This window comes from Medicago sativa, chromosome 4 (assembly GCF_051527215.1).
Source record: "Medicago sativa cultivar Bolivia chromosome 4, Bolivia_mono, whole genome shotgun sequence".
Classification (NCBI taxonomy): Eukaryota; Viridiplantae; Streptophyta; class Magnoliopsida; order Fabales; family Fabaceae; genus Medicago; species Medicago sativa.
Window position 1 is genome coordinate 19,301,886 of NC_140752.1, and position 15,769 is coordinate 19,317,654.

The 15,769-nt window shown below is 33.7% G+C and overlaps 1 protein-coding gene and 1 pseudogene across 2 annotated transcripts; both read left to right on the forward strand.

Annotated features, from left to right (window-relative positions):
* Nucleotides 1-195: 195 nt before the first annotated feature.
* Nucleotides 196-1,663, forward strand: LOC146926995 (F-box protein CPR1-like). The gene has a single exon (XM_085700427.1). It carries the CDS (start codon nucleotides 230-232, stop codon nucleotides 1,346-1,348), a length of 1,119 nt encoding a protein of 372 aa, XP_085556553.1. The 5' UTR covers nucleotides 196-229; the 3' UTR covers nucleotides 1,349-1,663.
* Nucleotides 1,664-4,691: 3,028 nt separating this feature from the next.
* LOC146926996 (disease resistance protein RPP2A-like) lies at nucleotides 4,692-15,453 on the forward strand (annotated as a pseudogene). Its single transcript, XR_015005568.1, has 8 exons — nucleotides 4,692-5,197; nucleotides 5,369-6,476; nucleotides 6,731-7,185; nucleotides 7,843-8,947; nucleotides 9,363-9,641; nucleotides 10,801-11,581; nucleotides 13,674-14,075; nucleotides 14,166-15,453. The product of XR_015005568.1 is annotated as a disease resistance protein RPP2A-like (transcript).
* The last annotated feature ends 316 nt before the right edge of the window (nucleotides 15,454-15,769 follow it).

Sequence of the window (15,769 nt, forward strand, 5' to 3'; positions counted from 1 at the left end):
ATTTTGAGTTGCCCGTGGGCAATTAAAGGCGTTCAAATAGCAATTTCATAAATGTTTTGTTAACCCTTTATAAAGATTAAAGCCCAATCCCACTACTCTCTATCTCTCTACCATTACGTGTAGATATATTATCTTTACCATTACGTCTTTCACTTTCATTTTGTCTTCTGCACCGTTTGAAAAATTAGGGTTTACTCATAGCAGAGTGAAGAATTACGTTGCTCAAAGCATGGATCTTCCTCAGGAACTGATCATTCAAATTCTGTTGAGGTTACCAGTGAAGTCTCTTATATTTTTCAAATGCATTTGTAAGTTATGGTTTTCTATTATCTCTGATCCTCACTTTGCAAATTCACATTTCCAACTTAACCTTGCAACACACCCTCGTAGATTTTTATGCATTTCAGCTCTATCTCCTGAAATTCGATCAATTGATTTTGATGCATTTCTTAATGATGCTCCTGCTTCACCGAACTACAACTGTTCCCTTCCAGACTCTTATTTTCCCTTTGAAATTAAAGGTTCATGTAGAGGGTTTATATTCTTGTACCGTCATCCAAACATCTACATATGGAATCCATCCACCGGATCGAAAAGACAAATACTTATATCTCATTTTAATTCCAAAACATATATTTCTCTATATGGTTTTGGTTATGATCAGTCTAGAGATGATTATGTGGTGGTTTTACTGTCCAATAAATGTAATCCATTCTTAGTTGGTGGTTTTACTGTCCAATCACATTTGGAGTTTTTCTCGTTTAGAGACAATACTTGGAAAGAAATCGAGGGTGCTCACTTCCCTTATGTCGTTGATTATGGAGAAGGAGAAGGCGTGGTTTTTAATGGGGCTATTCATTGGTTGGCTTCGCGTCGTGATATAGCTTTGGATGCCATTGTTGGCTTTGATTTAACGGAAAGGAAATTGTTTGATATGCCTCTTCCAAATAATGTTGACCACAGAGCATTAGTACATTCTGGTTTGTGGGTATTTGGAGAATTTCTCAGTATATGGGTTAAGGATACTGATAATGATACAATTGAAATATGGGTGATGAAAGAATACAGAGTGCATTCGTCTTGGACTAAGAATCTTGTTCTTCCTCAGCATTTCATTCCTAGTAACCACTTTAACCCTCTATATTATTCCAGAAATGCGGACTACTTTCACCCTATATATTCTACAGAAAATGGTGATATTATTGGAAAATATGGTGGTACTAGATTGGTGAAGTATAATGACAAAGGACAGTTTTTAGGGCATCACTCCTTCTGCAACAGTCCATCCGAAGTTGTCGTGTATACTGAGTCTCTACTTTCACTCTCTGGTGACAATGAGCATGTTTAGGAAGATGACACAAACAAGAACTATGAGGTTGTGAAATGCTCTCCTTCACCATTTCCTTCATATTGTATTATGAACTCTTGAGTGGCTGCATTTGTAACATGTGCTGAGCCGCTATGTCATGAAATGTTTATTAGTTTACTATTTATCATATTCTTGTTAGAAATATTGACAACTTCGTTTCTTTGTTTGTATGCTTCAATGTTATTTATGTTCGATAACTGGATTGCATTGTAAATGTATGTTATTGTCACTACTTGAAATTGTTTCATATGGTAAATTAATCGGATGAGTTTATGCATGTTGAAGGATAAAGAAGGTTTTGCTCTTTAATTTTCAACTTTGGCTCCTTCCATTTCTCTGTTTTCAACTAGGAAAGATTAAGAAAACTAATTTCAAATTAATGAGCTACTGCACATGAATTCATAAGACTTTTAGATTATAAAAAACATTTAAATCACCCCATGATCATAAATAGTGTTGCAATTACAAGTTAATGTCTTAACGCTTCATTTAATGTATAATGCAAATATTCACTGAGGAGATTTTTTTTACACATCTGCAATGCATGTTTAAATTTAACCCAACTTGAAGTCTTTACACTTCATTCAATGCATAAAGCTAACAAAAATAAGATAGATTTTTTTGTTAAAATGTAATTTTCTCTACTTAAGTTTGCAAAGTCATATATCAGTAGGAAATACTACTAGAGGGGACTAGAGGAAGCATTCTTTTAAAGCTAGAATAAAGCAGTAGTTTGATGAGACAGAGGTTGCTTGACGAAAAGTAGTATAAAAAGGTTCATTATCTCATTGTGCACCTTACATGTAGAGTATATATGCAAGCATTCCTCTAAAAGCTTTTCTTTTCTTTATTAAATGAGAAATTTTATAAGGCAGAGAAAATTTGAGAAAACTGGTTATGAATTAGATGGAGTCCTGATTTCATTTCTTCTTGTCATATTATCTGTTGGATGATAAATTATTCAATCATTGCTTGTAAATGGTGAAATGATATTCATTCATTGTTTGTAAATGGTGAAATGGAATAGACAAGCAATTGTACAAGCAATCGATGTTTTATATCTAATGAGAATCACTCAACAGGGTAACCCTATGACCTTTAGGCTTTGTTTACGAGTTTGGAGGGGAAGGGAGGGGAAGGCTTGGGAAAAAAGGAAGGAACAAGTGGAAGAAATAGAGGAAAATGGGAGAGGAGGGCTTTGGGGGTTAACTTTTCTTCATAATACAAAACCCGTCAAAGCATTTGGAGGAACTAAAAAATTGTATTGGAGGAGGGTTTTGGGGGGTTTTGGAGGGTTAATAAGAATTATTCAAATTTAATCTATGTTGTTATAACATTTTTAAAATTAAAAATCAAGTAATCATATGCATTAATTTATCATTCTCTAAAAAACTACTCTTTTAAAAAAATTGAAAGATTTCTCTATTTTTCCACATATTTTGCACCCGTCAAAGCCTTTCCTTTCCTTCCCCTCCAAACTCCCAAACAAAGCCATAGTCTCCATATATTGTGGTTATATGGAATTGACAGGAATGATTTTTTATGCTTTATATTGCTCTAGCCTGCATATAAAAATCATATTTTCGTCATTATTCTTATTTATTTATTTACGTTCATTATGTTTTAGGCTTTGTTCAATGTCAGCATTCCTCTCTCAGAACCAAGTTTAGCATAATCATAGGAATCTGTTAGGCATATTTTCTGGATGTTTGTTCAATTGCTAAAACCTTGTGACTGACTGGTTATCCCTAAGTTTGAGCACAGATGAAGAATCTCAAAATTGTTAGGAATGCAACATTTTCAACAGGACCCATCAAAGTACTTTCTGATCCTGAGAAAATTGTTGACTTCATAGTCTTCTTATATTGGGAAATACACTCCACTTAAAAAAGATAGGTTCTGAAAATTATACTTTCAATTTGTGTGTATATGTTCATCTTTATAGATAGATAAAGAGATAGATGCTTCTATAGAAATGCATGTAACAAGTAACTTTTAGACACCACGGATAATGGCTGCGATGCATGTCAATCTCACCACCAATGCTTCCAAACTTTTAACTTGTTTGTAATAAGGACAGCTCCAAAAACAGTAATTTTATATGTTCCACAATGGATTTTGCTGGTAGAACTCTTTCATTTCTTGCTTTCAGAAGAGTTAAAAATTGTTTGTCCACAACCCTCACTAAATGGATTATTCCCATAAAATTTGAAATGATTTTTACCCTCATTGTATAATATCGTTTTCACTCTAACTAACATGGCAAATTATTAAAAATTATTATTATTCAATTATCATTATAATGATTCCTCAATTATTATGATTTTTCATGCATTGAATTTTTCATGCATTGATTTGGTATTATCTTAACCAATCTCAGTCCTTATTCATCACATTGATTTAGCAGTACATGCTCTAAAGAAAGATCTTTGTAGTCTAATTGCATTCATACCAATTAAAGGAATAAGATTGCCATATATACAAAGGGTCTTATAGTCATAGGGTACTTAACAAAAAAAATAAAATATAAGGACCTATTTATATAGATTTTTAATTTATACTCGTGTCTATAGTTTTTATCATTTAACACGAGATCCTATTTTTCATTCATTTTTTCATTAAAAAAACACAAATTTTTAGATCATTAAAAAAAAAAAAACACAATTGTGAAGCCATGAGAGAGACACGACATTCACCACTAAAAGTCAGGAAGATAGATTTTTTTCTTCTTTCTTTTTATATTTATGTTATAATATTTGTTTTTCTTATTATTTAAATGAAAAATGATGACGAAACCCACTAAATTAACGAGATTAAAAGTATAACATTGATATTTTAGACAAAATGGTCAATATTAATTTTCTTATGATAGTAGTAGAAGTAATAAACATGTTAGAGAATATTTTTCAAAAATGAAAAATATTATCAACACGTTCTTCTCAGCAAATGTTCACCTTTCATTATTTTTTTTTTTTAATTTGGGTTCACGCTTGTATGCTGGTTCATTGGGTAACGCTTATTATCAGTGAATTTTTGTTAGAATAGATTAGAGTTGATACACCAAATGTATTCCCGTTTGAGTTTCTTTTGAGGTATGATGTCCCCAGTCTTTTTATTTAATATATTTTCTATTTTACCTAAAAAGAATAAATAAAAAATACACATTGTTAATACGCAAAAGAGATGTTGTGGAAGAGGTGAGGCCACGAAGAAAAACAAAAATGTTGTGGTGGTGCACTACAAAGGTATTTGGAAAAATAATTGGAGACGACTTTGACTTACTATGATAAATAAACAAAAAGAGTCCGTTAGTCTTCTTCTCATCCTCGTCTTTCATATTACTCACTTCACTCATTCAACCATGTCTTCTTCCTCAAGCTCCTCTTCTAAATCTCTTTTTCAAGATTCGGCGTTTGATGTGTTTTTGAGTTACCATGACAAAGACATTGGTAAATCTTTTGCATTGGATCTCTATTCCGCTCTCACACAAGCTGGATATGTTGTTTACATCAACAATCACGGAGGTCAGAGAAATTCAGCTGCTGCAATCGAAGAGTCTAGAACTTCCATCATCATTTTCTCAAGTAAATTTGATTGTTCAACATGGTTTCTTCATCAACTGGAGAAGATATTGGAGTGTCGTAGAACCATAAAGCAGGTAGTTGTGCCTGTGTTCTATCATGTTGATCCCTCCGATGTACAAAATCAGAAGGGGGTGTTTGGAAAAGCTATTGCACGAAGCATCTTTAAGAAAGGCAAGTCAATACGTTATAGAGACGCGCTCTGTCAAGCTGCCACCATTTCAGACTTTTGGATGATAAACTTCAGGTAATTAGAGAAACATTGAAGCATTTTTCAAGTTACATTTTGAAATTAGTTAATTACTCTAATAGATTGTTATTCCCTAATTAGTAATTACTAGTTAATTGCTCTTTTATTCTCTATTTAAGGGATATAAGAGATGTACATTTTTGCTTATCTTGACCTCATATTTTATAGGAGCCAAAGTAAAGATATCAATGTCATAGTTGAAGGTTTGTGTCATTTGATAGGAGATAAACAATTGTCATACAATGCTAAACATCCGGTGGGAGTGCAAGGTCTGTCTCGTTTGATTGAAGACCAACAATTGCTTTTCATTGCTGAACATCCGGTGGGAGTAGAAGCTCGGGTGAAAGATGTGATTCAGCTATTGAATAGCGGACAACCTGAAAATACCATGATTGTAGGGATATGGGGGATGGATGGGGTTGGTAAAACAACAATTGCAAAAGCCACTTATAATCAAATGGGTCGCACTTTTGAGGGAAAGAGCTTTCTCCATAGTGTTAATGAGATTTGGGAACAGGGTGTTCATGAGCTGGTTTCTTTGCAGCAACAACTTCTTTCAGACATCTGCAAAACAACCAATATGCATATAAGTACAGTTGCATCAGGAATAACGATTTTACGGGAAAGACTTCATCATAAGAAGATATTTCTTGTACTTGACGGTGTGAATAAATGGGAACAGTTGGATGCTTTGTGTGGTCGTCGCAAATGGTTTGGTCATGGAAGTAGAATAGTTATTACAACAAGTGATAAACGTTTACTTCCAGTTGATCATGTGTATAGAATGAATTATATGGACAATACTGAATCTCTTGAGCTTTTTAGTTGGCATGCATTCAAGAATCCAAGTCCTATAGAAAGTTACACTGACCTTTGTAGAGATGTTGTTGAGTACTGTGGGGGATTGCCGCTAGCTCTTGAAGTCATTGGGTCTTATTTGTTTCAAAGATCTGTAGAAGAGTGGAAGAATGTACTGGAGAAACTCAAAACCATTCCCCACGATCACATATTAAATAAATTGAGAACAAATCTTGATGTCTTAGACCGTGACGACAAAGATGTATTCCTTAAAATAGCTACTTTATTTATTGGGATGCACAAAGATGATGTAATTCAGACATTAAATTACTCTGGGCATTTCCCGGAAAATGCAATATCAATCCTTGAAGATAAAAGCCTTGTAACTATAGATAGCAACAACAGGATTGGAATGCATACTTTGGTACGAGCAATGGGAAGAGAAATCATAAGGCAACAGTCGATGGATATGGCTGCGGTGAGTAGATATATGCTCTGCTCTATTTGATTTATCCTTAATTTTCATATTTTGTTTCTAAAGGAATGAAGCCGAGTGACCATGAATTTGCTTTTAACATTTAGTTTCATAATTTATTGAAAGAACTTATGAGGTTTGTTAGGTTGTGACTTGTGAGGCAAGAAGTAGTATCAAAGTTCAGGTCTCAACTAATAGTTAATTTGAATTGCATCCACCGTATATTTAAGCTTTGGTAATTTGGTTTTCTGTTTCAGACAAAGATGTACGACGTGTTCTTGAGTTTCAGAGGAGAAGACTCTCGCTCAAAATTTATTTCACATCTCTATTTCTCTCTTCAAAATTCTGGGCTTTATGTTTTCAAAGACGATGATGGGATTCAACGAGGAGATCAGATCTCAGTCGCACTAATGCAAGCTATCGGACAGTCTAAAATTTCTATTGTTGTTCTGTCTAGAAACTTTGCTAATTCAAAATGGTGTATGACAGAGTTGGAGAGAATTGTGGAAATCAGTAGAACCAATGGTACGGTGGTTGTGCCAGTGTTCTATGAGGTAGATCCCTCGGAAGTACGTCATCAGACAGGAGAGTTTGGAAAAGCTTTTGAAGATCTTCTATCAACAAAATCAGTGGATGAATACACACAGAGAAATTGGAAAACAGCACTCCATGTAGTTGGTGGCATAGCAGGGTTTGTCATCTTAAAATCCAGGTAATTTACTTATTAACTAATTAATTTGTTATATTATCAAACAGGTAAGTTTGGAGAATCCTTTTAATTGTTTCTGTACTTGTATTCCTTGAATATAAGTTCTTTAACAAATAGGTGTTCCTAATCCATTTGATTTTTCAAAAAGTTTAATACTACATTAAGTTATTCAAAACAATATTTTTTCACTTTCACCTCAAACAAACAATGTGTTTTTTTTTTTTTTTATAAGAACAAACAATGTTTTATGGTCCCATCATTATGCATTGCTTTCTCAGATTTTAGTAAACCCTCATTTGAAAATTTGAAGTCAACTGAAAATGTAGTGCCTCAATTTAATTATACTTGGTCCACAATTTCAACCATTAATTTTTTAATCAATCATCAGTTGTTGTTACACTGGATTCTCTAAAATGCACTATCACTGTTTCAACTGCTCAAAAATGCAACGCACCTGTACCTGATAAAAGCTAATTACATTGTGTCATTCACTTTTAAATTGATGATATATTTCAAACCATCTGTGATAAAAATTTAGCTTTCAATGGATTGCATATGCTATTATACGACTGAAAGTGATCACACAAGACAACAGGAAAATGTATATGTTCTGCAATGCTTGTATAACTGTTTTTTTATTATTGGGATCATATTTTACAGCGACGAAAGCGAGGATATCAAGAAAATAGTTGATCTTGTTACTCATTTGCTAGACAAGACAGAATTATTTGTTGCTGACCATCCAGTGGGACTAGAATCACGAGTACGAGATGTTATTCAACTACTGAGCAGACGAAAATCCAAAGATCCTCTACTACTAGGGATATGGGGCATGGGAGGGATTGGGAAAACAACCCTTGCTAAAGCCGTTTACAATAAAATTCGTCATGATTTTGATGCAAAGAGCTTCCTGTTCAATGTCAGAGATGTTTGGAAAGTAGACGATGACAAAGTTTCTTTACAGCAACGACTTCTTTTTGACATCTTTAAAACTACAAAGATAAAGATAGACTCAGTTGAATCAGGAAAAAAGATATTACAGGAAAGACTTTGTTCGAAAAAGATATTTCTTGTAATCGATGATGTGAATAAATTGGATCAATTGAATGCTTTGTGTGGAGATCGTAAATGGTTTGGTAAGGGAAGTAGAATACTCATCACAACAAGGGATGCTGATTTACTCAGTAGGCTTGAAGTCGACCATGTATACAGAATGAAGGAAATGGATAGCAGTGAATCTCTAGAGCTTTTTAATTGGCATGCATTCAAGCAATCAACATCTAGGGAAGGTTTTACCAACATTTCCAGAGATGTTGTCAAGTACTCTGGAGGACTGCCGCTAGCTCTTCAAGTCATTGGGTCCTTTTTGTCGACTAAGAAAATAAAAGCAGAGTGGAAGAATGTACTGGAGAAACTCAAACTGATACCCAATAATGAAGTGTTGGAGAAGCTGAGAATAAGTTTTGATGGTTTAAGTGATGATGATGTGAAAGATATATTCCTTGATATTGCTTTTTTCTTTATTGGTATGGACCAAGAGGACGTAACAAAGATACTACAAGAATGTGGACATTTTTCAGTAATTGGGATAAGTATCCTCGTACAACAAAGTCTTGTAACTGTTGATAGAGAAAACAAGATTGGAATGCATGATTTGTTACGAGACATGGGCAGAGAGATCGTGCGCAAGGTATCAAAAGATGCGGGCAAGGAGCCTAGTAGATTATGGCGTTATGAGGACGTGCATGAGTTGCCAAAAGATACTGTAAGATCTTCATGTATGCTTTTATTTTTTACATTGCTTGTGTTGTGTTTTGCCTCTGTGCACTGTATCAGACACCGCAAAGACAGAAATGTCTCTGTACCTTAAGCTTTCAAGCAAAAATTATATGAATGATTTTATATTATATCTCTAACAAAAATATATGATCTCTAATATAGATGGATGAAAAGTGAATATCGATAAATCTGTTATTAGCTGTTACCATTCATTTGCTGGCTTATTTTTCTCGTTATTAAAATTTGATTCATTGTGAATCATTTAATGCTACTTCTTTCCTTGTAACAGATCATTGGCTTCAAACCTTACTATTATATATAGTTATACTAGAAGATTTTTAACTACCACTTACACTTACCTAAGCTATGTGTTTTATTTTACATTTCATTTTGCTTCACAGAGTACCTTAGCTGTTAAGGGACTGAGTTTAAAGATGTCAAAAATGGACTCAACAACTTATTTGGATACCAAAGCATTCGAGAAGATGGACAAGCTGAAATTGCTTCAATTTACTGGCGTACAACTTAATGGAGATTACAAATATCTTTCAAAAGAACTTAGGTGGCTTTGTTGGCATGGATTCCCTCTAAGATATATACCTGCAGACTTTCATCAAGATACTCTAGTTGCTGTTGTCTTGAAATATTCCAATCTGGAACGAGTGTGGAGAAAGTCTAAGGTATAAATTCAATTTGTTTTGCTCTTGTGACCTAGTTAATTTAAGCACTGCATAATAATAGACTAAAATGGACAAAAACACCAAGAATATCAGGGGCACACTTATATTTTTTTATAAAACCATTCCTCTCTTCAAGAATCATCTACTGATTTTTTTTTTTATTCAGCATTCCATTCAATTCTAAGAAAATATCTTAATTGACCCTAGTATTTTGTTTCAAAATGGTGTAATATATGTTTTCATATTTCTTAATTTCAATATGATAACTTGATGTTATGACAATATAATCTACATAAACCTTAGGACAGGCAAACTAGATGAATACTTTTATATAAAGTTGAATCGCTTAAATCAACCCTAAATGATTTTTAAGTGTACAAATCTATCCTAACTCCTCGTAGGCAACAAATCCAAGAGTTTGCTCCATACATATTCTATTAAGTCTCCATGCACGAAATTTTTTTATGGCATCCATTTATAGAACATGGAAGGGCTTGAGATGAAGCCAGTGTTTTGTAACAAGAGATAAAACATCTCCATGATCCAGGACAAAATTTCCACTTCCTTAATCATTTCCTACTGCCATCTTATATGGGAAAGAGCTTCCCAAAAATTTTTAGTAATAGAAACATACTACAAAGAAAGACTAACAGCTTATTTAATAGAAAATTGATGACGATAACTTACAAAACTATACATACGATGAGGATTACAAGTGCAGAGAACTGAAGTAGATTAAGATTGCTTCAGAGAAGGTTGAGATGCTGAAACGGGCAATGAAACCAATGGGCAGATTCCAGTTAAGATGCTGGATGTTCACAAGGACAGTGATGATAGGTGTTCAAAGACAAGCACTATCATCTTGAGGGCTAGAGGTTGGAGGATTGAGTTAAGCAGTAGGTAAAATTGTAGATGGGTGGAGTACTTCACCCTTTAAGGTGAAAATTTGAGAATCATCAAAGAATTCCACATCAATAAAAGTAAAGAAATGATGTGGACTTCAATATGCTAAAGCAGTCCTCTAAATATTTTAAATTGTTTAGGGAGGATGACTAATTGTTGTGTTTTAATAATTCTTCTCAATATTTATAGTTGCTTGTATTTATTTTTTTGTATATTTTGTCTCTAATATATGTCTTCAAATTTTCTTTTGTTGCAGTTTCTGGTGAAGCTGAAAATTCTTAATCTGAGTCATTCTCACAACTTGAGACATACCCCCGACTTTTCAAAATTGCCAAATCTTGAAAAGTTAATACTTAAGGATTGTCCCAGTTTGTCTTCGGTTTCTTCTAATATAGGACATCTCAAAAAGATTCTTTTAATAAATTTGAAAGATTGTACAGGCCTTCGAGAACTTCCAAGGAGCATATATAAGTTAGACTCGCTTAAAACACTCATTCTGTCTGGATGTACAAAAATTGACAAGTTGGAAGAGGATATAGAACAAATGAGATCTTTAACCACCTTGGTTGCGGATAACACTGCTATCACAAGAGTTCCCTTTGCAGTAGTAAGATCAAAAAGCATTGCATATATTTCTCTTTGTGGCTATGAAGGATTCGCACGTAGAGTGTTTCCTTCTATTATTCAGTCTTCTATCCCTAGTTCAAGCATTTGCAGGAACTTCATGTCTTGATCTCACAGATGAACAAAATAATAGTTTCTATTGTCTATCATCCATTTTAGAAGATCTTCCAAATATTCAACGTCTTTGGTTAAAATGCGATTCAGAAGCTCAACTAAATCAAACTGTAGCAAGTATTTTGTATAGCTTTAACATTCAAAATTGTGAGGGATTGTCAAATATCGAGACTTCAGCATCAACTCATTGTCGCAATCAAGTTTGTATTTCAAGCTCAAAAAATTCATTAACTTCCTTTTTGATTGAAATGGGAGTGAGCTGCGATGTCACCAACATTCTTAGAGAAAATATTTTGCAGGTTATCTCTTTCTTCTTCCCTTATTCACAAACACAACCATCTCTATATTTTCTTTATACATCACAAACATCTACACAAACTCACTCGAAGTTCGATACACATGTCAAAGTTAGCATATATTGAATCACATATATAAATTTAAATAATTTTTAGGTATGCACCTCAATAGTATGTGTGTATATATGTATATACCTTCTGGTCGAATTTCGGATTACCATAACCTCTTTCCCTTGGGAAAGGGACTGTTAAAACCAAAGAATCACTCACAATAATTTGTATTTTTTTATGTTTGATATATATATATATATATATATAATGTGTGTGTATATATATATATATGTGTATATATATATATGTGTATATATATATATGTGTATATATATATATATATATATATATATATATATATATATGTGTGTGTGTGTATATATATATATATATATATATATATATAGAGTTAGGATCCGTTGACACCAGGTGTCAACGGATTCGTTGACACCAAATCTCAACCATTTATTGTTTTAAATCTAAAGGTCTATAATTAATCCACCCTTCTATTTCGTGCAGATCCTTTTTATGAGTCATACATTAGTAATTGCATTCGATGAATGAAAAACTCAGATTTGATCGTAAATCATGGCTGCTTCGTGATAATCCTTATTTTCATCGGGAAATTTTGTTACGCCCTGCCCCACACACCTGTTGCAATTACTCTTGTCTTTCAAATTTTGTGATAACGATATCAATATAATAGTATTTTGGATTGGATGTGTTTGCTTCCAATTTTTAGAATTTTAGGTTATCTTAGGGTATTATCGTTCAAGAATTATGGTTTTGGTAAAAGGGAATTATTTAAATTGAATTGCTGCCAGCCTCATATTGACAACATAATCAAGAATTATGTTGTGATTGGATACTTGGATCGGTGGAGAACACACACTTTCACTTTCAGTCATGGCAGAATTAAAGACGATTGAGATGGAAATCAAGTGAAAATAGAGCAGCTTAGTAAATTCAACAAACAATTATGGACCTTTAGATTAAAAAAATAAATGGTTGAGATTTGGTGTCAACGAATCCGTTGACACCTGGTGTCAATGGATCCTAACTCATATATATATATTAAATAATCTTCCTATGATCAAACCCTATTAAATCATTCCCTGTTGCGACGTCGCACAAAAAATGAATACACAGTTAGGTCTTCTTCTTCAATACTCACAACATGCTCTCAAAGATCTCCCCGTTAATTATCAATAATCACGATTTCTTTTTTGCACAACCATGCCTTCAATTTCAATGTCTATTTTATATCATTGGATTCCCACAAAGCTTATTGCTTTCATAAAAATCTAATGACTTTCGAAAATTTTAATTAGATTCCAATAATTTCATTCTTCTTATCTTTGAATAACATAGAATTCTCAAATTTTATTTTGTTTACAAATTTCTGATTGAAAAGGTGAGAGGTAGTTGGGTGTATGGTGCTGGACACTGTAATTTATAATTTGAGGAGTACTCACTTTGTAACATTCAAAACAAAGAGATCTGAAAATTTTATCCATAAAAATAAAAGTTGAGTTACCAATGAATTGGATTAATTCATGAGTTCAAATATGTGTTTCTTATGTATTGCGCGGTGTGGGAGGAAGAAGACACAAACCATTTTTATTGCAGACCACAAGGAACTGATATAATAGTGCTTGACCATGTTAGATGATTTAATAATTAATTAGGATGGTTAGATTAAAACAAAATGGAGGGATGTGATTTGGAGTAACTCAAAAGAGTTACTCTTGGAGTCAATATATCCCGCCTCATTATATATAACCCTCAAGTTATTAGTATTAAATCATAAAGAAGAAGGTTATTTTTGTCTAATGAAAAGGTGCACTTTTGCTAACTTGGACCTTCATGTTTTTTGTTGGTCTAAGTTAGCAAACCCCATATATATATATTTAGCCCCCATTGTTTGGATTATGATTATTTATAAAATTAAGCAAATTTTGACTTATTGCCATTTTACTTGACCTTGTTTATAGATTACATAATGGTCAAATAATTGTTTCTTAATATACATGGACTGTTACAGAAAATGCCTCTCCCCGGTGACAACTATCCTGATTGGCTAACCTTCAATAGTAACAGTTCTTGTGTAACTTTCGAAGTACCTCAAGTAGACGGGCGTTCTTTGAAGACAATTATGTGCATTGCCTATTCTTCCCCGGACAATACAACAACAGAAGGCATTAAAGTTGTGTTGGTGATAAATTGCACAAAGAACACAATTCAGGTCTACAAGATAGACGCATTATTAGCATCTTTTGACGAGGAGGAGTGGCAAAGAGTATTATCAAATATAGAACCTGGCAACGAAATTAAGGTGGTGGTTGTTTTTACAAATGAATTCATTGTGAAGAAAACAACAATTTATCTTATATATGATGAACCAATTGACATAAAGAAGAATCAGTGGTATGAGCCAGATGAAAATGTACGTAAACCCATGTTTATGCACTCCCTATGTAGATTCTTTTATTTTATTTGTTTTTGCTTAGAGTTCATTGTATGTTTCTATTTGCAGAAAGTGCTGCAGTTGTCCTCTGAAACTTCGAAGGACATTCCAGCAATCACCTTCTCCACTAGAGATTGTGTAGAGACTTCTCCAAAACAGACATCAACTCAACAAGCTGCTAATGTTTTGCCTTGCCACAATCTCATTTTGGAAGAGGATAATCAATTAAAGGACAAGGAGAAGGACATTTCTCTGACTGCAATTGAAATTGGTATTGCAAACATGTCATTGTCCGTACAAAATGATGCTCTTCCTCAACCTTCTGGAACCATGGCTTTGGTTGTCGAAGACAATCTGACAGTAGAATCGGAAATTGTCTCAACCACTGAGCACGAAGAAATAGAATTCACTGTTTCTAATAAGAGGGAAACCAAGGATGCTGATACGAATACTGCTAGCAGGAGCAATTATTCAAATGATCAACTTGATGAACTCATATCAAGACTAACTGCCCCCAGTAATTTGGGTTCACCAGTTTCTGCCTGCTCTTCTAGTGCTCTCTCTCAGAAGCCAAATGTCCAAAAGATTTCTGAATTAATTCTACAAAAATTGAAAGTCTTGGTGAGCAAGGATCTTGATTCAATCATGTCGACCGCTGGTGTTGTCAGGGAGATATCTTCATTGGTTAATGAATTAAACAAAATTAAAGATCATCTCAACCCTGCTGATTTTGGTACTTTTTCTGCAGTCCAAATGGCTGTTGGTCGTTTTAAGAGTGACTTCCCAAGTATTAAACTTGCTCTCTCCGAATATAATGATGTTCAACAAGAGAAACAAGGAGTTCGTAGGTGTATTCAAGAATTGAAGCAGCGTCGAATTAATGTGGATGTTAAGCATAAGGAACTCAACCAGAGAAAATTGCAAGTTAATAGTCGTATCACTGTTCTTCAGCGTGATCTTCAGGAAGCACAACAGGAACTCGCTACAATATTGGCTGACATGAACACTAACACGACATCTGGTGAAGATATTGAGTCCAATATCAAAGAGGAATATCTAAAAGGAGCCAATCTCATGGCCAAATTGTCATCCATTGAAGCTAAGTATCATTCTGCTCTGGCCAAGAAAGCTTCTTTGGCCGAAGATTGGGCCAATGTTCAGACTTGTTTCTTGCCAAAACCTATCTAATTTTAAGTACTTATATTAGTTTAGAGAATTGCCTGAACAATTTGCAAGTCTATTGAATTGTAGGTTTCACTTATTTGATGACTTAACCTAATTATAACTGACATTGTCTGTTACTTTGGACTGTTCTGACTTGGCCAATGAAAGCAATTAATGCATCTTAACATGGTAATCTCATCCTTAGCATGAATCTGTCTTTATAAATACCATGAAATCCTTGTTTTATTGTTTCATTGGGTCAACACGCAAGAAAAACAAGAGACTGAATAGATCTTCCAAGCTATTCTATAAGCAATAGAGAGCGTCACGATTTCAGAAAGATGGTTCCATACAATAATCTCTTTAGCTTAATAAACTGTAAGCTCATTATAGTAATAAACTGATTATTAATGAAATGCCAATAAAATAATATTTACAGATAATTAATCTGAATCGAGTTAGACACCAGCAGCAGCGTGAGGACAGAGCAATGACGGCGACCTTTATAT

Bases quoted from the DNA above. Each gene is read 5' to 3' on its own strand.
- LOC146926995 (XM_085700427.1), top strand. From the start codon at position 230: ATGGATCTTCCTCAGGAACTGATCATTCAAATTCTGTTGAGGTTACCA.